The 23,932-nt window shown below is 43.3% G+C and overlaps 1 protein-coding gene across 2 annotated transcripts; it reads left to right on the forward strand.

Annotated features, from left to right (window-relative positions):
- The first annotated feature begins 5,903 nt into the window (after positions 1-5,903).
- Positions 5,904-11,383, forward strand: otc (ornithine transcarbamylase). Of its 2 annotated transcripts, none has more exons than XM_083537126.1 (10): positions 5,904-6,076; positions 6,715-6,853; positions 6,984-7,065; positions 7,291-7,378; positions 7,495-7,648; positions 7,796-7,918; positions 8,014-8,067; positions 8,286-8,435; positions 11,003-11,140; positions 11,241-11,383. In XM_083537126.1, the coding sequence occupies exons 1-10, from the start codon at positions 6,012-6,014 to the stop codon at positions 11,298-11,300; spliced, it is 1,053 nt and encodes a 350-aa protein (XP_083393252.1). In that variant the 5' UTR covers positions 5,904-6,011; the 3' UTR covers positions 11,301-11,383. The 2 variants fall into 2 exon arrangements, with proteins under 2 accessions (XP_083393252.1, XP_083393251.1); XM_083537125.1 differs by lacking the exon at positions 5,904-6,076 and adding an exon at positions 6,101-6,223.
- The last annotated feature ends 12,549 nt before the right edge of the window (positions 11,384-23,932 follow it).

Here is a 23,932-nt window from a genome sequence, read left to right on the forward strand (position 1 = left end):
ACAATTCTGTATGTCTTTCCTGCTACTTAATATCCATCCAGGTTTGCTAACCCAACACTAACGTCCTGCCCTGTAGCTTTCACCGTCTTTTATACTCGTCAGGCTGATTAATCCACAATTGTTCCAGTCTGCAATTTTTTTCCATTGTGGGAGAAAGCTGATTAGTCTTTGCTTCCCACTGTGATTAGAAGAAAGAAAGAAAAAAACAATAAAAGGGTCTTTTTCCTCAAGGGTAATACCATGTGCTACATCTATATAAAGAAAAAACATAGTCAGGTAAAACTTACCATTTACTCTGCACAGTTCAGTGTTAAAGTTAAGGCTATTCAAACAATTCATTTTCTCTTTGCTTTCCTCAGATGTTCATATCATAATTTGTCTCTTAGCAAAACCTGAGAAGAACGAGCAGAAAGTGGAGATACATAGAGAATTTAGTGGAGATTTCAGTGTAGAATTTTATCTGATAATGCACCTCATTGTTTAGTTTTTGACAATAATCTATTATTTTTTTTGTTGTTTTGCATGTTTTGCTTTTCTCAGACGTTTATATTATACTTTGGATCATAGCAAATGCTGTAAAGAATAAGCAGAAATTGGAGATCCTCACATAGTGGATTTTGTGAGCTCAGTTGAGTACTTCATCATAGACCATCAGACAAACAGCAACTCTGCTGTTTTAGACAACCAAATATTATTCTCTGCTCAAGTCCTTGCTCATTCCTAGCATGACCTTTGTTCTTATCTTTGTCATCTAAGTTTTCTTTTTCATTTTCATTCCTATTATCTCCTAAAATTATTCGGAATTATGTTGTGAATGTAATTTTGAGGGTGGAAAAGGTTACTGGCATGTTTGATCTTGGTATTTTCTTACATCATCAAAAATATTGTGATGTAACATGAATTAAAACATTTTAACAGGGGTTTGCATAAATTGTTAAACAAAAACCTATAGAAATTCAAATGGTTTTAAACTGAAAATAAAAAATACAGTAATGTATTTAATGTAATGTAATATAATATAAAAAAATTTTACACAAGTAAGTCTATCTCTGTCTAGTTATCCCTGCCTCTGAATGGGTTTCTCTTCAATTAGAAGCCACTCTGTGGCTGGGGATGGTTTCTCATCAACATCCAGGAGATCCATCATCTTACTATGCAACACGAGAGCTTTAATAATGGATTTGGACTGTAGTTAATGTCAACAGTCTACTACAGTGACTTAGGACCACAGGTTGCATTTAATCACCTCTCACTGCATAACCTAAGAAGAATAAACTGTAATGAATGAACATTCAGTGCCACCCTGATGAGGATGAGTTTCCTTTAAAGTCTGGTTCCTCTCAAGGTTTCTTCCTCATCCTTTCTCAGGAAGGGTTTTTTTTGTCCCAGTCACCACTGGTTTGCTCATTAGGGACAAACTTTAAATTATAAGGAACAAACATACATTCTTTTATTATTAAAATTTTAAAATTTTAAAAAGTTAAGTGTTATACATGTAATGTAATGTAAATGTAATTACAGTTTTTCTCAGTCGCTTTGGAGAATTTCTCAGATCAGAAATTAAATTCTCAAAACTACTTGTTCAAACTCCACATCATTTAGTCATTTGTGCTCATCGTACGAACATTTCTCGTTGCTTTGATCAAATTGCGAATGCTTTGGTACATCATTCAATCGATTATGTACAAGTGTCTGCTTTTTCCTACATTATCAGTTGTTTGTCATGTTGTTCAAAATATATTATACTAGTTTTACTTAAATGGTCTTAACACCCAAAACATTTAGGCACCAGTTCATTGCATAAGTCATTAAGTGCAAAATGGTTAAACCAGTTGTCAAAATTTGTCAAGCTCTTCTTCTTTACAGTTCTATTAAACTTTTTGGTAAATGTGTCTTGATGAATATTGCAGATGAACCTTGAATGTCACTAATGAAGGGGCGTGTTCACTTTCAGATCAACCAATAATCAACTAGTTCTCTAAAATAGGTCAAGGCTGAATCTCGTGAACCTTCAATTGGCGAGTGTATATAAAAAGAGCAAAACACAGACTTACAATTGTCGAAAATGAATGAACAACTAGGAAATGAACATGGTCGAGGGCCAAGAATAAGGATGCATGCTGTAAGGGTAAGGAGGCAAAATAGAGGAAGAGGAGAAAGAGGCCAGAGACATAGACACATTTCTAATGAAATTAGATCCACTATTGTGGACCATGTTGTCAATCATGGCCTCACAATGGCTGAAGCGGGTCGGAGGGTACACCCGAATATTGGGAGATCAACTGTGTCTTTAATAATTCAAACATTTCGTAGAGAGAACAGGTATGTAATCCACCAGTGTGGACTGCGCTGTTACTGTAAGTGTGTGAATACATTCTCTAACACATCTAAGTAAACATGTATTGCATTTTTTCCACACAGGACTGCAGGATTACCTCATAGGGGTGGCAGAGGACCGCTTTTCACACCCCCACAAGAGGAGGCTATTTGCACCATGGTCCGAGCAAACAATGCCATAAGGTTAAGGGAAATACAACAGGCTGTTGTAGAAGATAATAATGTATTTAAAAAACATCCAGTCTGTTAGCATCTCGACAATAAATAGGGTGTTGAAGAGACACCACATGAGCATGAAACAGCTGTATTGTGTACCATTTCAAAGAGTGAAGGAGCAACGGTAGTGTTGTACAGGTAAAACATCTATGGCATACTTTATTTAATATACATAAACTTCTTATAGTGACTTATACAGTGGGTACGGAAAGTATTTAGACCCCCTTAAATTTTTCACTTTTTGTTATATTGCAGCCATTTGCTAAAATCATTTAAGTTCATTTTTTTTCCTCATGAATGTACACATAGCACCCCATACTGACAGAAAAACACAGAATTGTTGACCTTTTTGCAGATTTATTAAAAAAGAAAAACTGAAATATCACATGGTCCTAAGTATTCAGACCCTTTGCTGTGGCACTCAAATATTTAACTCAGGTGCTCTCCATTTCTTCTGATCATCCTTGAGATGGTTCTACACCTTCATTTGAGTCCAGCAATTTTTGATTATACTGATTAGACTTGATTGGGAAAGCCACACACCTGTTTATATAAGACCTTACAGATCACAATGCATGTCAGAGCAAATGAGAATCATTAAGGTCAAAGGAACTGCCTGAAGAGCTCAGAGACAGAATTGTGGCAAGGCACAGATCTGGCCAAGGTTCCAAAAATTTTTTTGCTGCACTTAAGGTTCCTAAGAGCACAGTGGCCTCCATAATCCTCAAATGGAAGATGTTTGGGACGACCAGAACCATTCCTAGAGCTGGCCGTCCGGCCAAACTAAGCTATCGGGGGAGAAGAGCCTTGGTGAGAGAGGTAAAGAAAAACCCAAATATCACTGTGGCTGAGCTCCAGAGATGCAGTCGGGAGATGGGAGAAAGTTGTAGAAAGTCAACCATCACTGCAGCCCTTCATCAGTGGGGCTTTATAGCAGAGTGGCCCGACGGAAGCCTCTCCTCAGTGCAGGACACATGAAAACCCGCATGGAGTTCTCCAAGATGGTGAGAAATAAGATTCTCTGGTCTGATGAGACCAAGATAGAACTTTTTGGCCTTAATTCTAAGCGGTATGTGTGGAGAAAACCAGGCACTGCTCATCACCTGTCCAGTATAGTCTCAACAATGAAGCATGGTGGTGGCAGCATCATGCTGTGGGGGTGTTTTTTAGCTGCAGGGACAGGACGACTGGTTGCAATCAAGGGAAAGATGAATGCGGCCAAGCACAGGGATATCCTGGACGAAAACCTTCTCCAGAGTGCTCTGGACCTCAGACTGGGCTGAAGGTTTACCTTCCAACAAGACAATGACCCTAAGCACACAGCTAAAATAACGAAGGAGTGGCTTCACAACAACTCCGTGACTGTTCTTGAATGGCCCAGCCAGAGCCCTGACTTAAACCCAATTGAGCATCTCTGGAGAGACCTAAAAATAGCTGTCCACCAACGTTTACCGTCCAACTTGACAGAACTGGAGAGGATCTGCAAGGAGGAATGGCAGAGGATCCCTGAATCCAGGTGTGAAAAACTTGTTGCAGCCTTCCCAAAAAGACTCATGGCTGTATTAGATCAAAAGGGGGCTTCTACTAAATACTGAGCAAAGGGTCTGAATACTTAGGACCATGTGATATTTCAGTTTTTCTTTTTTAATAAATCTGCAACAGTGTCAACAATTCTGTGTTTTCCTGTCAATATAGGGTGCTGTGTGTACATTCATGAGGAAAAGAAATGAACTTAAATGATTTTAGCAAATGGCTGCAAAATAAAAAAGAGTGAAAAATTTAAGGGGGTCTGAATACTTTCCGTACCCACTGTATATAATACAGCATGTGTGACCTATGTACATTTGCTATATCTGTAGGAAAAAAAACATGCAATATGTGTACATTTGATATACCTGTATCTTGTGAAATTAAATGAATGTGCATAACTAATTGGTTATCTTCTGGGTTGTAGCGTATAATGGAATTGGAGTCAAGTGAACCACCTTACAACTTTATATATGTGGATGAGGCTGGCTTCAATCTGAGCAAAAGCAGAAGATGTGGTCGAAACGTCATCGGAAACAGAGCTACTGTTGATTTACCAGGCCAGCGGGGAGGAAATATCACTGTGTGCTGCTATGTCAGAGCAGGGTGTGCTATCTCATATTCTCCTTATAGGCCCATACAACACACAGCATCTCCTCACCTTCTTAAAGACCTTGTATAGGGCTCTCATCCCTGATGACAAGAGTGGTCCATTTCGAGATGATTTACCAAAGTATGATATACTTTGGGATAATGTGAGTTTCCATCACTCAAACAGCATCAGGCAATGGTTTCTGACCCATAACAGGATGCTGATGCAATTTCTCCCACCCTATTTCCTATTCCTCAACCCAATTGAGGAGTTCTATTCAGCATGGAGGTGGAAGGTTTATGATTGCCAGCCACATACTCAGATGACCCTGCTGGCTGCAATGGATGCATTGCTGTATTGCAAGGGATGATATCTGTTGTGATGTGGATGAAAATCTGTGTCCCGACAGACTGGGACGTCAGGGGGTAGAGACAGATTGCACTGCATAGTGCGGCATGCGCAGTTCTGCCTAATAAGTGTTTCCTATGTTTAACTTTTGGAATTTTAACACAATGACATTATTTTGTAAATTTTTTGACAGTCCATCAGTAAAGAAAAATTAAAAAATAAATCCTGTCCAGTCTCTTACAATCAATATCCCACATACAGTAATGTGTAAATTTGTGCTGTTGAAATTCAGAGTTGCCAATTCAGCCTTGTGCATTTTCAATACTTGTAATGCAAAACAGAGTTTACATCAGGAAATACTAAAATGAAGCATTGTCATATTGAAAAAAATGACATTTTGACTCTCTTGTTCGTAAACAATGATAAAAGGACTTGTTATTTTGATGGCAATGATATATTCATTGACACAAATACTTAATTTTGAGAGAAGTACTAAGGATTTTGAGTAAAAAAACACGCTTTTGCAAGAAATCCAATGCATTGTGCTGTTTGTTCAGATTGTTTTGAGAACGCACTTACTGATTTGCAAATCTTAAGGATGATTCGAAAAATGCTACAAAGCGACTGAGAAAAACTCTAATAACCACTATTCTAAGTAATGCACAAGTATTTAAAAAATATAATCTTATATCAATATCAAATACAAAATCTACTCTAACAATCTACTTTAACAGTCACTGAGTTTGCATTAGTTTACATTTTTTCTACATGGGAAATCACATGGCTGCTTTGCAACAAAGTGCACGGACTCAAAACAGTTAATATTAATGTTGGGTGGGAGTGGGCGGGGTTTGAGACAGATTCATGGGCGTGTCTTCGCCCAAGTAGTCGTGTCTGCCCCGCCCTCGGCTGATGAAAGCGCACGTGGGGATTGGGAAAAGTTTCTGTATTGTATTTTCTACATGGCGCTTTAACCCAAACTGCATACATCATGTTTGCTTTAAGGAAGACCTTCATGCACAATGTTAAACCCTTTAAACAGGCAAGACATTTTAGGTAAGAGTTTATGCAATATGTGTGTGTGTGTGTGTGTGTGTGTGGCATGGTGGGTCTGACAGCTCAGGAAAAAAAGGGTAAAACAAAGTGTTTGCAACTGAAAAGCTGTCATTGTGCAGACTGTATATTTATGAACATTGTATCCAGGTATAGTATATCCAGGTTCCAGAAGCAATAAAAACAACAGCAATAGTATAATCTGGGACCCTTATTTAATTTACAGATGCAGTTTTGGTTATTATTCAGTTATATCGGTATAATCCGATGTGGCGACCTCTAACGGGAAAAGCCGAAAGAAAGTTTAATCCGATAGAAATACTCAAAATGGGCAATATATAAGAGCTGCTAATATCGTTTTGAATGTACAGGGTGAAAACTAAAAGTTGCTCAGACTTGGTTAAATAAATATGAGCATTTCACACTGTATAATTACAAAATGTGGCTTTTTCTAAAATAATCATGAGTTGGCCTGAAAAGACCTCTGACTTAAAAAAAAAGCAGTTAAAAACGTCTGCTACATCCAAGTTCTTTTATGTTTGATTTGTTTTCATGTCATAGATTGTCAGTGACATCACTGTTCATGTTTATAGCTGCTATAGCTGAAGTATTGTCCTTTATAAGGTGTTATGTGACACTAGGGTGGGGAGAACATGTTTGGGATCTGTGAACTTGAAGGGACGCAGTTTTCTGACCCTGAAAGACTTCAACCCTGATGAGATCAAGCACATTCTGTGGATGTCTGCTGACCTGAAGCAGCGAATCAAACATGAAGGACAGGTACCGCTTTAATTCACGAGACAATGCAAAGGTCCACGTGTGCAAATCTGAAATATAATTGATGATAGTAAGGATGTTCATTTGCTTTTGTACTTAGGACTGATTTAATGCTTTGTATTTGAATTTTTAGTATCTTCCTCTCCTTCAAGGAAAATCAATTGGCATGATTTTCGAAAAGAGAAGCACCAGGACCCGACTGTCCACTGAAACAGGTGCAAATAAGAGAATATGTGTATATAGTTAGGAAGTGAGTGTGTGTGTGTGTGTGTGTGTGTGTGTGTTACAGGGATGAGTAAGTGAATGAGGGTCAAGCCACATGGTCACTGAACACATTGAATAGTACCGGATAAAAGTAAGCAAAACACTACAATAGAACATAAACAGTGTGTGTGTGTGTGTGTGTGTGTGTGTGTGTGTGTGTGTGTGTGTGCACCTAGGGTTTGCTTTGCTGGGTGGCCATCCATGTTTTCTCACCTCTCAGGATATTCACTTGGGGGTTAATGAGAGCTCAAAAGACACAGCCAGGTTTGAACACAGAAAAAGCACATATATTGTTGACATGTACAGACACATACCTCCGCATTCAGTTCAACTTTATACTCACTGGTGAAAGTGTAACAGTTTGGGTGTGTGTGTTGCAGAGTGCTTTCAAGTCTGACTGATATTGTGTTAGCCCGGGTTTACAGTCACTCTACTTTGGAGGAGTTAAATCAGGAAGCCTATGTACCGATCATCAATGGTCTCTCTGATCTTTATCATCCTATACAGATATTAGCTGATTTGCTCACACTGCAGGTACACACACACACACACACACACACACACACACACACACATACACATAGACACACACACACACACACACACACACACACACACACCTTTTAAATGTTAAGATAGCATCAAAAGCACCCATATCCTTTGCTTTGCCTTCTCTTGTAGGAGCATTATGGCTCTTTAAAGGGCCTGACAGTGTCTTGGATAGGTGATGGAACCAATGTTCTTCACTCCCTCATGATGTCATTGGCCAAACTGGGTGTCAATCTGAGAATAGCCACACCAAAGGTTTGCCCCTCAATTCAACCGAATTGTCCAAATGCATGTCTTTGCATTAAATTGTGTTTAAAGCAATTATTTAGCACATGCTCTCTCTTTCTCAGGGTTATGAGCCAGATGCTACTGTAACTCAGGAGGCAATGCATCTTGCTAAACAGGTATCTAGGCTCCAGAGGATGGCTCTAGAGATCACGTACTGTTACCTAATATGCAATCAAGGAAATGTGAATGTTGACTTTAAACTCCACTGAAATTGCATCAATTAAACTGGGTGGTGGGTAGGGTGTAGGTGGGAATCAAACTTTCGATTAGAGCGAATTTCAGATCATGGATTTGTAAATAATATACATATATGCGGTGTTTGTACACTCTGTAGTTTGGCACAGAGTTGCACTTGTTTTCAGAGCCAATGGCGGCAGCTCAGGGGAGCAATGTGCTGGTGACAGACACGTGGGTTAGCATGGGTCAGGAGGATGAAAAGAAGAAGAGGCTAAAGGACTTCCATGGATACCAGATCACCATGCAGGTAAACAAATCTTCATCAGCTCTGTTTCATTTTCTTTTTCTTCTCGTTAGGGGTCTCCACAGCAGTTCATCCGTCTCCATACCCCCTCTGTCCTCTACATCTGCCTCTTTTAAACCAACTCCCTGCATGTCTTCCCTCACCACATCCATAAACCTCTTTCTTGGCCTTGTCCAAGCCATCTCAATCACGCTCTCTCACTTAGTCTCCAAAACATCCTACATGCGCTGTCCCTCTAATAAACTAATTTCTAATCTTGTCCATCGTCGTCACTCCCAATGAAAATCTAAACATCTTCAACTCTGCTACCTCCAGCTCCACCTCCTGTCTTTTAGCCACTGTCCCTAAACCACACAACATCACAGGTCTCACCACAGTCCTATAAACTATCACTTTCCCTCTTGCAGATACCCTACTATCACAAATCACTCCTGCTATCACTTTTCTTCACTTCTCTAACACACTCTCCATTACTCTGCACTGTTGACCCCAGGTAGCTGAACTCTTCCACCTTCTCCACCTCTTCTCCCTGCAACCGCACCACCCCACTGCCCTCCCCCTCATTCACACAGATGTACTCTGTTTTACTCCGACTGACTTTCATTCCCCTTCACTCCAGTGGGTACCTCCACCTCTCCAGGCTCTTCTCAACCTGCTCCTTACTCTCACCACAAATCACAATATCATTCGCAAACATCATAATCCATGGAGACTCCTGTCTGACCTCCATCAACCAGTCCATAACCACTGCAAACAGAAAAGGGCTCAGAGTTGATCCTTGATGTAGTCCCACCTCCACCTTGAACAAGTCTGTCGTTCCTGCACACTTCACTGCTGTCACACTGTCCTCATACATGTCCTGCACCACCCTCACATACTTCTCTGACACACCTGACTTCCTCATACAATACCACAACTCCTCAGCACCCTGTCGTATGCTTTCTCTAAATCCACAAACACACAATGCAATTTCTTCTGACCTTCTCTTTACTTCTCTATCAACATTCTCAAAACAAATATTCCATCTGTGGTGCTCTTCCTCTGCATGAAACCTTACTGTTGCACACAGAAGGTCACCTCTTCTCTCAGCCTGGGTTAGGGTTACACTACTCTTTCCCATAACTTCATGGTGTGACTGATCAACTTAATTCCCCTGTAGTTACTGCAGGTAACTCCCTTATGCTTAAAGATCGGCACCAGCACACTCCTTCTCCATTTCTCAGGCATCCTCCCACCTTCCAAAGTCTTGTTAAACAACCTTGTTAAAAACTCCACTGCCATCTCTCCGTGCTTCTACCGGTATGTCATCTGGTCCAACAGACTTTCCACTCTTCATCCTCTTATTCGCTGCTCTCACTTCCTCCTTACTAATCCTATGCACTTCCTGCTTAAACAGGAAACATCACCCAACCTTCTCTCTCTATAATTTTCCACATTCATCATCTGTTCAAAATATTCCCTCCATTTTCTCAACAACTCTCCTCACTAGTCAACACATTTCCATCTCCATCCTTTATTGCTTTAACTTGCAGCACATCTTTCCCAACTCGGTCCCTCTGCCTGGCCAATCAGTACAAATCCTTTTCTCCTTTAGTTTCCACCATCATATTCTTTTTTCAGCCCTCGATCTCCTCCTCTTACTTTTCACCCCCAAAACCATCCTTCAGACCACCATCCGAAGCGGTCTAGCTACACTGTCCCCTGCCAACACCTTACAGTCTCCAATCTCCTTCAAAGTTGCATCTCCTACATAAAACATTGTACACCTGTGTGCACCTTCCTCCACGCTTAGGTAACCCTATTCTCCTCCTTCTTCTTAAAATAAGTGTTCACCACTGCCATTTGCATCCTTTTAGCAAAATCTACCACCATCTGCCCTTCCACATTCCTCTCCTTAAGGCCATACCTACCCATCACCTCCTCATCACCTCTGTTCCGTTCACCTACATGGCCATTGAAATTTGCTCCAATCACCAATCTTTCATTCCTAGATACACCTTCACACCACATCATCTTACAACCCACTTGTAAAGCATAAGCTCTAATGACATTTATCATCACCCCTTCAACTTCCACATCAGAAACTCTTTTCACCTCCATTACACTCCTACTGTACTCTTCCTTTAGAATCACCCCTACACTATTTGTCTTTCCATCCACACCATGAAAGAACAGTTTAGAACAGAAAGAACCAGTACCCTGTTGACAAATAATACCCGTGGCGGTCGTTGGTAACCCGGGCCTCGACCGATTCGCTATGAAATTCTGGTTCGTGATCCACATATTTGATTTGGCGCATGTTTTTCCCTGGATGAACATATTGAAGGTGTGAATGTGTGTATGGCTATAAATAATGTCCTGTGATGGACTGCCATCCAGTCTAAGATGAATCTCCTGTCTCCTATGGCCTGTGTTTCATGTACAAACATAATCAGTTGCTGAAGATGAATGTGTTTATTTAATTTTTGATTCTCTCTAGAACAGTAGTTTCTCCTCTGTGGAGTCTCATTTTATTCTTTTGGAAAAAATAAGCAGTTTGGGATGATTCAATCATGGATTCTGGCTCTCAGACAGGAAGTGTAGCTGCACCAGATTGGACTTTCTTGCATTGTCTCCCACGAAAGTCAGAAGAAGTGGACGATGAGGTTTTCTACTCCCCACGCTCACTTGTGTTTCCTGAGGCTGAAAACCGCAAATGGACCATCATGGTAATATGCTTGTGTGTAAGAGAATATTGAAGTCTTTTGAGCATGAACACAGATACATATGTTTAATGCAATTATGCCTTATTCTTGTCTTTTTCTATAGGGCTTGATTGTGTGTATCCTGACTGACTACAGTCCTCAGATCCCCAAACTGAAATTGTAATGCTTCAGAACTAAACTCAAGAGCGTGCAACACAAGTGTCCTTCAACAATACAGGATCTATGCATTTCTATTCATTAATTTTAGTTTACAAATCCAAAAATAAAAGATTTTTATTAAACTTTTTATGGATTATTAATTCACACTCCAGCCTATAGAGGCCACAAAAAAACAAAAAAAGAAAAAGACTAATTAAGTTATAATATATCCAACCCAGCCATTAGGGAGGCACAAGCCAGTGCACTCTTAGTGCCGGTCCCAAGCCCGGGTAAATGGGGAGGGTTGCGTTAGGAAGGGCATCCAGCGTAAAACGTGCCAAATCAAATATACGGTTCACAAATGAGAATTTCATACCGGATTGGTCGAGGCCCGGGTTAACAACGACCGCCACAGGTATCGTTAGCCGACAGGGTACCGGTGGAAATTGGGCTACTGTTGGCCGAAGGAGAAGGAGAGGAGGAAAACGTCTACAGAGACGACAGGAAAAGGAGCAGTGTAGGAGAGTGGAGGTTCGGGTTGGTACTTTAAATGTTGGTACTATGACGGGTAAAGGGAGAGAGATAGCTGATATGATGGAGAGGAGAAAGGTAGATATGTTGTGTGTTTAGGAGACCAAGTGGAAAGGGAGTAAGGCCAGGAACATTGGAGGTGGGTTCAAACTGTTCTATCATGGTGTGGATGGAAAGAGAAATGGTGTAGTTGTGATTCTGAGGAAAGAGTACAGTAAGAGTGTAGTGGAGGTGAAGAGAGTTTCTGATAGGGTGATGAACGTGAAGCTGGAAATTGAAGGCATGATGATAAATGTCATCAGTGCCTATGCTCCACAAGTTGGCTGTGAGATGGAGGAGAAGGAAAAATTCTGCAGTGAATAAGATGAAGTGGTAGATGGTGTACCTAGGAAAGAACGATTGGTGATTGGGGCAGACTTTAATGGGCATGTTGGTGAAGGGAACAGAGGTGATGAGGAGGTGATGGGTAGGTATGGCATTAAGGAGAGGAATTTGGAAGGGCAGATGGTGGTAGATTTTGCTAAAAGGATGGAAATAGCAGTGGTGAACACTTATTTTAAGAAGAAGAAGGATCATAGGGTGACATATAAGAGTGGAGGAAGGTGCACACAGGTGGACTATGTTCTATGCAGGAGATGCAACCTGAAGGAGATTGGAGACTGTAAGGTGTTGGCAGGGGACAGTGTAGCTAGACAGCATCGGATGGTGGTCTGTAGGATGGTTTTGGAGGCGAAGAAAAAGAGAAGGAGAGTGAGGACTGAAAGAAGAATAAGATGGTGAAAACTGAAGGAGGAAGAGTGTAGTGTGAGGTTCAGGGAAGAGGTCGGACAGGGGCTCGGTGGTGGTGAAGAGGTGTTGGGTGATTGGGAAACTACTGCAGGAGTGATGAGGGAGGCAGCTAGAAAAGTACTTGGTATGACATCTGGAAATAGAAAGCAAGACAGGGAGACGTGGTGGTGGAATGAGGAAGTGCAGGAGAGCATAAGGAGAAAGAGGTTGGCAAAACAGAAGTGGGATAGACAGAGTGATGAGAAAAGTAGGCAGGAGTACAAGGAGATGCGGCAGCAGGTAAAGAGGGATGTGGCGAAAGCCAAGAAAAAAGGCATACGAGGAACTGTATAAGAGGTTGGACACTAAGGAAGGAGAAAAGGATTTATACCGATTGGCCAGGCAGAAGGACCAAGCTGGGAAGGATGTGCTACAAGTTAGAGCAATAAAGGATGGAGATGGATGTGTTGACTAGTGAGGAGAGTGTGTTGAGAAGGTGGAGGAAGTATTTTGAGCAACAGATGAATGAGGAAAATCAGAGAGAGAGAAGGTTGGATGATGGGGAGTTGGTAAAGCAGGATGTAGATAGGATTAGTAAGGAGGAAGTGAGAGCAGCAATTAAGAGGATGAAGAGTGGAAAGTCGGTTGGACCAGATGACATACCTGTAGAAGCATGGAGATGTTTAGGAGAGATGGCAGTGCCGTTTCTAACCAGATTGTTTAACAAGATTCTGGAAGGTGGGAGAATGCCTGAGGAATGGAGAAGGAGTGTGCTGGTACCGATCTTTAAGCATAAGGGAGATGTGCAGACCTGCAGTAACTACAGGGGAATTAAGTTGATCAGTCACACCATGAAGTTATGGGAAAGAGTAGTGGAATCCAGGCTGAGAGAAGAGGTGACCATCTGTAAACAACAGTATGGTTTCATGCCTTATTTGCTTTAAGGATGTTGATGGAAAAGTATAAAGAAGGACAGAAGGAATTGCATTGTGTATTTTTGGATTTAGAGAAAGCGTACGACAGGGTGCCGAGAGAGGAGCTGTGATACTGTATGAGGAAGTCAGGTGTGTCAGAGAAGTATGTGAAGGTGGTGCAGGACATGTATGAGGACAGTGTGACAGCAGTGAAGTGTGCAGTAGGAACGACAGACTGGTTCAGGGTGAGGGTTGGACTATATCAAGGACCAGCCCTGAGCCCTTTCCTGTTTGCAGTGGTGATGGACAGGTTGACAGACGAGGTCAGACAGGAGTCTTCCTGGACTATGATGTTTGTGGATGATATTGTGATTTGTGGTGAGGGTAGTGAGCAGGTTGAGAAGAGCCTGGAGAGGTGGAGATATGCGCTGGAGAAAAGGGGAATGAAAGTCAGTAGGAGTAAGACAGAGTACATGTGTGTGAATGGGAGGGAGGGCAGTGGAGTGGTGCGGTTGCAGGGAGAAGAGTTGGAGAAGGTGGAGGAGTTCAGGTACCTGGGGTCAACAGTGCAAAGTAATGGAGAGTGTGTTAGAGAAGTAAAGAAAAGAGTGCAGGCAGGGTGGAGTGGGTGGAGAAGAGTGACAGGAGTGATTTGTGATAGTACAGTATCTGCAAGAATGAAAGGGAAAGTTTATAAGACTGTAGTGAGACCTGCGATGTTGTATGGATTAGAGACAGTGGCATTGGGTAGAAGACAGGAGGTAGAGCTGGAGGTAGCAGAGCTTTTGTTGGGAGTGACGAGGATGGACAAGATCAGAAATGAGTTTATTAGAGGGACAGTACATGTAGGATGTTTTGGTGACAAGGTAAGGGAGGCGAGATTGAGATGGTTTGGACATGAATCCTCCAGAGGAGGGACATGAATTATATTGGTAGAAGAATGCTGTGAATGGAGCCACCAGGTAGGAGGAAAAGAGGAAGGCCAAGGAGGAGGTTCATGGATGTGGTGAGGGAAGACATGCAGGTAGTTGGTGTGAAAGAGGCAGATGTAGAGGACAGGGTGGTATGGAGACGGATGATCCGCTGTGGCGACCCCTAATGGGAGCATCCAGAAGAAGAAGAAGATGAAGTTATAATATATTTGCCTGTTATGTCATTTCATTTAGGGAAAATTCTTGTGGGATTTTGTGGGGTGTGTGTGTGACCTCATGTTGTTGATTAATGGATGATGACTTAATTGCAACATGGTGTCTACATTTATGCAGGTCACCACTTCTTGGTCCATGTAGTTCCCTGTCACGGATTTCCTGAGTATCTCAATAAACTTATGACTGTGAAATTGTGGTGAGTTCTCACTGTTGTGTTGTGGGGCTTTGAGGTCCTGTCTTCAAATGTCCAGGACCACTACAATAAAGCTCTGGGTATTCACTTTCCCTTTGGGAAGAAGAAGCAGAAGTATGACAGGACCCTCGGTTCTGTAAATTAGTGTATTTAAGGTTGAATAATTTTTTGAATAACAAGCAGAAAAGTAGTGTTTGTCTTATTTGTCTCCATATCATAATAAATGCTATTAATAAATGTTGGTACATTCTTCAATCAGCATTTCTGGAACTGCTATCTTTGGGTTTTTTTACATAATCAAACATATGCATAAAGATGTTAAGATTTTCATTGGGAGTGATGAGGATGGACACGATTGGAAACAAGTTTATTAAAGGGACAGCGCTTATAGGACATTTTAGGGACAAGGTGAGGGAGGTGAGATTGAGATGGTTTGGACATGTGCAGAGGAGGGACATGGGGTATATCAGTAGGAGAATGCTGAGGATGGAGCCACCAGGAAGGAGGAAAAGAGGAAGACCAAAGAGGAGGTTTATGGATGTGGTGAAGGAAGACATGCAGGTAGTTGGTATTACAGAGGCAGATGTAGAGGACAGAGTAGTATGGAGACGGATGATCCGCTGTGGCGACCCCTAATAGGAGCAGCCAAAAGAAGAAGAAGAGTTTGTACACTGTTTAGGGCAGAGTTGCACCTGTTTTTTATAGCCAGTGGCAGGAGCTCAGGGCAGTAATGTTTTTGTGACAGAAACATTGTTGGCATGGGCCTGGAAGATACTACCAGTGGTGGACAGTAGTGAAGTAAATGTAATTCATTACTGCAGTAGCTTTTTTTGCGTGTCTGTATTTTACTGAAGTATTTCCATTTAGAGAGACTTATACTTTAACTTCACTACAAATTTAAAGTCAAATATCTTTTTACTCAAATACATTTAGCAAAATCAGACGGCACATTTTTTATAGGCAAATTATTTTGTACCTTTACTGAAGTGAAATTTTAAAGGGAGCACTTTTACTGGAGAAATATTTTACAGATTGTAAAACATAGTGTATTTTACCTCTACTTTTACTCAAATACATGATTTGTGTCCAAATACATGACTTTATCCATCACTGGATACTAACAAGACGAGATTAAAGGACTTCTACGATTACCAGATGAAGAACACCATGTATTTTTCTTTATACATTTTAAACATTTCAGTATCTCCTATTCAAATTTGACATTTTTGATAACATTAACAAATTGTGTGATACCAAATTGCAAACATCTGCAGTATGTGTTTTGCAAAGAATATTTGCACTTCTGGAACTGTCAGCTTTCGGCGTGCTTACGAATAAGCTACTTGGCAAAAGTTCACATGTTCCACACATTTTTTTATGTGCATCATGATATTCTTAGTTACAGAGTTTTTTTTTTTTAAACATCTTTAGGTTACTTACTTATCCCCGGTTCTCTGATAACAGGAGTGAGGTATCTCACTATGGGAATCACCTCGGGCGTGACCAATCCTGGAAGCATCAATCACACTACGTCTGTCGGCTGACAGACCAATCACGACAGTGATGCGGGAGTCCCGCCTCCCTATATACACCGCTGCTGGCGGTCCCTGCCTCATTCTCACATATCTATTCTCTGTGCACTGCAATGAGGGAAGTGTGGTGAGATACCTCACTCCTGTTATCAGAGAACCGGGGTTACGTAAGTAACCTAAAGTTCTCTTTCAAACATTCATTTGGTATCCCACTATGGGATATAGACAACTCCCGTATTGCAGATATGCTGTCCGAAGCAGGTGTCAACCAACTCAGTGATGTGATAAAAAGAGATAACCCCTCTCACTGAAGAGAGTGGAAAGTGAGAGAAATGACAAACAACCGATCCACGATGTTACCATCATCCGTTGTCATTATATATATATATATATATATATATATATATATATATATATATATATATATATATATATATATATATATATATACACACATACAATATATATACATATATGTATTACACACTCAGGACGGAATGAGCCAGCGAAGGCTCCGTGACATTCAGCCTATAAAAACGGACGAAAGTGTGCGGCGAAGCCCAGCATGCTGCCGCACAGATGTCCTGAATTGAAACACCCTTAAAAAGCGCACATGAAGCGGCCAAGCCTCGCTTCGCGGTAGAAAGAGCCAATAACAAAGCAACCTTAAGCGACAGGAGCTTTAAATCAATACCCCCTATCGGCTCGAGGGGGAGACTAAGAGAGCGCACTCAGGACCACGGACAGATCCCATGGCGGAACCAGCGTCTTTGAGAATGTGCTCAGGTGCCGCGCCCCCTTCATAAACCTGCACACGAGCGGGTGATGACCGATAGTATTACCGTCAATCCCTACGTGGCATGCAGAAACAGCGGCGAGATAAACCTTAACGGTTGAAAAAGCCCTGCCCTTATCCAAAAGTTCCTGCAAAAAGCACAACACATCTGCCACAGAACAGTGAAAAGGGACGATATGTCTCTGAGCACACCATAGTTCAAACACATTCTATTTCCTATCATATGCAGAGCGCGTCGAAGCTGCTCTCGCATTCTGAATCGTTTCAATCACCCTTGGAGGCAAACCAGCGACACGAAGATTCATCCTCTCACGGGCCAGGCCCAGAGAGCCACTCTGTCCGGTGTCGAGTGAAAAATTTCTCCGTGCGCCTGCAAAAGGAGATCCCTGCGCAACGGGAGAGGCCAGGGTCGATCGTGCAGGAGTTGGAATATCTCTGTCAGCCACACTTTTCCTGGCCAGTTCGGAGGGATTAGTATGACAGAGTGACCGCCTTCTCTTACTCTTTGAAGAGTCGGCACGATCAGACTTAGTGGAGGAAATGCGTAAAGCAGAACGTTTGGTCACGGGTGGGCTAACGCATCCACACCCATAGGTGCTCCGTTTCTCGCCAGAGAAAAGAACAGAGGGCAATGAGTGTTTTCGTGCGAGGCGAAGAGATCTTCGGCGGCCCGGCCGAATCTCTCCCATAACAGGTTCACCACCTGAGGATGGAGTGACCACTCCCCGTACAGGGGATTTCCCCTGGACAAGAGATCCGCCCCCGCATTCAACACTCCTGGCACATTAGTCGCTCGCAGCGACAGGAAATGCTCCATGCCCCACACCATGAGATCTCGCGCTGACGGTGAAGTCGAGGAGAGCGCGCTCCGCCCTGGCGATTTATGTACGCCACTGCCGTCGTGTTGTCTGATCTGACCAATACGTGGTGACTCCGAAGAAACTGCACGAAATGTTTCAAAGCTAGAAACACTGTTAACAGCTCCAGAAAGTTTATGTGCGCGCACCGAAGCGAAACGGGCCATTTCCCTTTCGCCATCCTGCCTTTGCACACCGCACCCCAACCTGCGAGGGACGCATCTGTCGTCACTACTTTTCTCAGGGAAACAGCCCCCAGCGGGGTTCCCGACTCGAGAAAAACGCGATTTTTCCAGTGATGGAGAGCGCGTAAGCACAGTGACGTCACCATCACCCTGCGATTGAGGTGACGCTTCGGACATAAGCGCTGTGCCGTAACCCAGCACTGAAACTCTCTCATTCGCAACGGTCCCAGCGGTATGACAGACACTGACGAAGCCATCAGCCCCAGCAGGCATAAACAGAGTCTGAATGGAACTGTCCTTCCTCTCTGGAAAAGAGAGAGACAACTGCGAATTGACCTGATGCGCTCTTCTGATAGAAAAGCCTGATACAGGTCTGAGTTCAATCTGAGACCCAGGTATATTATTTCCTGTGTGGGCACCAAGCAGCTTTTTGTCTGGTTTATTCTGAAACCTAAGCCAGTCAGGTGAGACAGAAGCACACCCGTATCCACCTCCGCTTGCTGCCGTGATGGAGCGCAGAGGAGGAGATCATCCAAATACGCTGACACTCTTAAACCCGTCGTTCTCAACGGAGATAGTGCAGCTTCGACACATTTGGTAAAGATCCGCAGAGCTAGAGCTAGCCCGAACGGACCCGCCAAATATTCGTAGGCTGTGCCCTGATAGGCAAAGCGTAGGAATTTCCTGTGTGCCGGATAAATGCTTATGTGGTAATACGCGTCCTTCAGATCCACTGACGTAAACCAGTCTCTGGGACGAATAACACTGTACAAAGCTTTCAATGTGAGCATCTTGAACTTGTACTTTTTGAGGTGTTCGTTGAGGTTCCATAAATCCAGAATGGGACGGAGACCCCCGCTTTCTTGGGAACGACAAAGTACCGGGAATAAAAGCCGAGCTGGCTGTCTTCTCGCAGCACCGATCGAATTACCCCTTTGCTCAGTAAGGAGGTTATTTCGTCCTCTAAAACCTGAGCAGATTCGCCCTCTGCTGTCGACCAAATCACACCGCTGAAAAGCGGTGGTCTCACGGCAAATTGCAGGCGAAATCCCCGCTGTATTGTGGAATACACCCAATGATGAACTGTGCATGCGCGCCAACTCTCCGCGCGAGCAGAGAGCGGGCCTCTGTGGCTCTCGCTCACAGACGGCGCGGTGGCACCATCTGGCAGGGTTGCAACTCTGATTCGAGTTATTTTATTGTGTGTGTGGATTTTTTCACTTTTCCCTTTATTACACACATCTGGGCCCTCGGCCCACTGCCTGGATGCACAGAACAAATCTTTAATATTTTTGAACGAACATGGAACATTCTTCTCTCTCTCTTGCATAACCCCACAGGTGGAGAGGGGAGAAGTAACTTTCCGGGCACTGGGGGAACTGGTGCCAACACTCCAACCAGAGAAATCTTGTTCGTCGAACACAGTCTTTGAAACGCTCCCCAACGCCTTTTCGCTGGAGGGGGAGGCCAAGACTCCTGAGATGAGTCGAGGGGTGCTACAGAAACTCAGAGAGTGCTGCCACCTCTCTTTTGACCCAAAATCAGACCACAGGTTAGGTCGCCCGCCTTTTCTTCCCTCCCTGAGGGTCCGCTGGGCGATGCCTAGCAGCTGCCGCTGCAAAAGAGGTCTTGTTCCTGGGCTGGGGCTGTTTCTGGCGAGCCTCCCCGCGCATTGACTGCTGGGGTGGGGGTTGCCTATGGGGCCCCGAAACCAGGCTGTCTCTCCCTGGGTGCAGGGGCGAAATATGAACGTGTGGGTTGGTGAGGGCGAGCAGGAGGCTTTCTTGGGAGGCATGCCTCAAACGCTTCACCATCCTTCTTGCGAAGGTCGCATTGCTGGCGCATATTCGCCACCGCAGTCCCGAAAAGGGCTTTCGGCTCTATCGGGGCATCAAGGAACTCCACCTTCTCCCTCTCCGATTAGCCCGTCAACCCCAACCGCAGGGCTCTTTCGCCTACCACAGCAAAGCCCATGCTGCGGCCGCAGCTCTGGACCGCTCCTCTAGAAGAACGTAGATTGAGATCCGCAATGATGCAGATTTCTTCCCACAAGGCTGAATCTGGTGACCCAGCATGAATCTGCCTCCCCATTTCCTCCATGAGCTCTGCCTGGTAAGCCGTGAGCATTGAGGTGGCTTTTAGAGCTCTAACCGCCAGGGCCGAGGAGCGGTAGATCTTCTGGAAAAGGGAGGTGGACAGCCTTTCTGTACGTCCTGGCAGAAAAGGGGAGGAGGAGGATAGAGCAGTTAGTCGATTTGGGTGGAGGTGGCTAGCCACCGACAGCTCTACGGGGGGGCGGGGGGGGGGGGGATTTGTACATCCCCAAAGCCTCCATATCATGCACCTCCAGTCTAGAGAAACCCTTAACGGGCACTCTATGCGAGAAGGGCTTGTCCCAAAAACGACGCATTTCTGTGACACATGCCGGTACAGCAGGAATCAGCTGCTTAACTGGGGATGTGCACACCTTCACGAGGTACAGCTCACCTGGCATGGGGAAAGGGCCCGTAGCACTTCCAAGCCTGGAGAGAAGATCAGGAGGAAGGATAGCATCCTCCTCTTCGTCCTCCAAATCTTCCTCCAAAAAATTAGCGACCTCATCATCTTCCTCTCCCTCACCCTTGTTATCCAGTAGAGAGTTAGATTCGAAGAGTGAAGGAAGGACGGGAGAAACCTCAGCTTCGTCCCTCTCTGCGGGCAGCGAAGAGAGACACAGGTCCCCTTTATTCGCGGCCGCGACTCGCAGGTGGCGCTCCCGAACCCTTGACGGGAAAAGAGTGCGGGCGGGCAGCACTCCGGGTTAGCGAGCACGGTATGAGCGTGCCGGACTCCTAAGCACACGATGCACAGGGGATGAGAGTCTTTTGCCGAGATCGTAGACCCGCATGCACACGGTCGGGATTGAACTTTCCCCGCCGTACACCCGGATGAACTCGCAGTCGCCATAACGGAGGTGCAATCACCGGAAAAAAAGGAAACAACGAGATCACCACGACCTGCTTCGGGTCTCGAACGATATTCTAATACTCGCTTGACGCGATGTGAAAGAAAATAAGGAAAGAAACAGCAGAATGGAATATCCGGTTTGACAGTGGATATTCTCCTCAAGAAGCAGGCGCGCTCGGAGACGTACCTTAACGGCCTGTCTGTGAACAGTTAAGCGACCGCCCCCCGAGGATCTGCTGAGGATAGCTCCCTAAAAGGATCTTTACGGGGAAGAGAACGAGAATGAGGCAGGGACCACCAGCAGCGGTGTATATAGGGAGGCGGGACTCCCGCATCACTGTCGTGATTGGTCTGTCAGCCGACAGACGTGTTGTGATTGATGCTTCCAGGATTGGTCACGCCCGAGGCGATTCCCATAGTGAGATACCGAACGAATGTTTGAAAGAGAACTTTGGGTTTTTGCTATGGTTATGGCTTAGGGAAGGGTTTTACATGTGTACAATCTCATATTTTTACACCATAGTGACAGGAAAAGGAATTTAACAACTTTTTTGGAAGTCTTGGAGATGTTTCTTACATGATTTATCGTTTTTATTTAATTACATATAATTTGCCATATTATGAGGGCTACATAGGCTTTTCATGTCCCTAGTAATTCAACTGACTAGAAAAGTATTAGGCTTTGTGACAACGTACACAGACGCAAAACAATTAATGTTAATCGTAGACACAAGTGGGCAGGGCTTCTAAGAGCTTTATGTAGCAGTTGAATGTGACTCTTTTGTCCAAAAGTTTTAATTTTATTCTACTTTGTGCTATAATTTATATTCAAACAGTATGTTTGCTCTAAAGAACACCTTTATGCACAGTGTTAAAACCGCCCAGTTTAAACTGGCAAGGAATATCAGGTGTGTGTTTATATCATGTGTGTTTCTCAGTGACTGTACTGTCTGACCCTCATTAAGTTACTTATGCATGTATGTATGTATGTATGTATTAACACATACATACCACACACTGTATATACCACTAACTTTCACACACTCGTTTCCACCTGTTTCAGTGGGCAGTCCTGGTGCTTCTCTTTTTGAATATCATGGAAAATGATTTCCCTTGAAGGAGAGAAAGACACTAAAAATGTAAAAGCAAATAGTAAAATCAATTCCAAGCACAAAAAAACACAAGCATCCTCATCATCATTTATTCCATACAGATTTGTCTGTGCTAGAAAGTTGAAATGCATAAAATAATGAAAAAAAAGCACGTAACCTTTTCCAGCTGCTTTGAATTAAAGTGATACCTGTCCTTCATGCTTGATTTGATGCTTCAGGTCTGCAGACATCCTCAAGATGCTTGATCTCTTCAGGGTTGAAGTCTTTTAGTGTCAAGATACTGCGTCCCTTTAAGTTCACAGATCCTAAACTGTTCTGCTGAAGTGAGAACTCCCTCCCTGGACCCCATGCAGTTTGCGTATCATCCAAAACACTTCACGGACTATGCCATCTCCACAATCCTCCATTTGGCCCTTACCCACCTGGACAACAAGGACTCATATGTACGAATGCTGTTCATTGACTTCAGTCAATTTACATATACATATCTATTGGAATTTGAACACACACACACACACACACACACACACACACACATACACACAAGACCCACAACCAAATTGAAACACTAGTGAGCATGGTGAATAGAAAACCTCATCATTCACTTCTTCTGACTTTCATTGGAGACAATGCAAGAAAGTTCAATCTGGTGCAGCTACACTTCCTGTCTGTGATCCACACAGATTGCAGCATAGAATCAATCAATTTGTCATCCTGTTTTCTTAATTAATAAGATAAGACTCTACAGAGCGGCAACTACTGCCACAAAGATAATCAACTAAATTAAACCATTATTTATTCATCTTCCATAAATGCTGGGAGGAAACTGGAGAACCTGCAGAAGACCAGTACAAACACAGGGTAAGAACATGAGGATCTCCACACAGTAATGTAGCATTGACCCAGGGACCCCAGATCTATGAGATAGACTATATCAATTTAAATGAATACAAAAAAAGTTATGTTTATATTTTATTACTTGGTACTTAATTTTCCTTTAACCTGGCATATAAATATATAAATTTTATAAGACAGTACCATTGTAAAAACTCAAGCATGCTTAAAACAAAAAAGTCACATGGTTTTTGACCTGGACAATTCAAGTCAAGTCAAGTCAAGTTTATTTGTATAGCGCTTTTCACAACAGACATTGTCTCAAAGCAGCTTTACAGAAAACAACAGTGAAGGTGAATGGTGTGCGTTTGTCCCTGATGAGCAAGACAGTGGCAAGAAAAAACTCCCTTAGATGATATGAGGAAGAAACCTTGAGAGGAACCAGACTCAAAGGGGAACCCATCCTCATATGGGTGACATCAAGAGTTTGGTCATAAATCTTTCAACAATACAGAACAATTTGTGATCATCATAGATCCAGCATTAGCTTCTCCATGCCAGGGCCTTTAAACACTCGGCATCTACTTCTCCATGATCATCCATAGGTCCATAATCTTCACGAGGTGGGACGTGACTGGAGCTGGCCAAACCTCAGGATGCCTCGGGATGGGGAGAAAAAGAGAAGCAGTGGAGAGGAATTAGCGTAGCTGCTGTTCATGATATTAACAGCACAAGTTGATAATGTGCATGTAATCATATATTCTGGAGCACAAGGTTGTGATGTGATGTGTGTGATGTGTGTTATGTGTAGGCTTTGCTAAAAAGATATGTTTTTAATCTA

This window comes from Silurus aristotelis (assembly GCF_946808225.1).
Source record: "Silurus aristotelis genome assembly, chromosome: 3".
In the NCBI taxonomy this organism is placed as follows: domain Eukaryota; kingdom Metazoa; phylum Chordata; class Actinopteri; order Siluriformes; family Siluridae; genus Silurus; species Silurus aristotelis.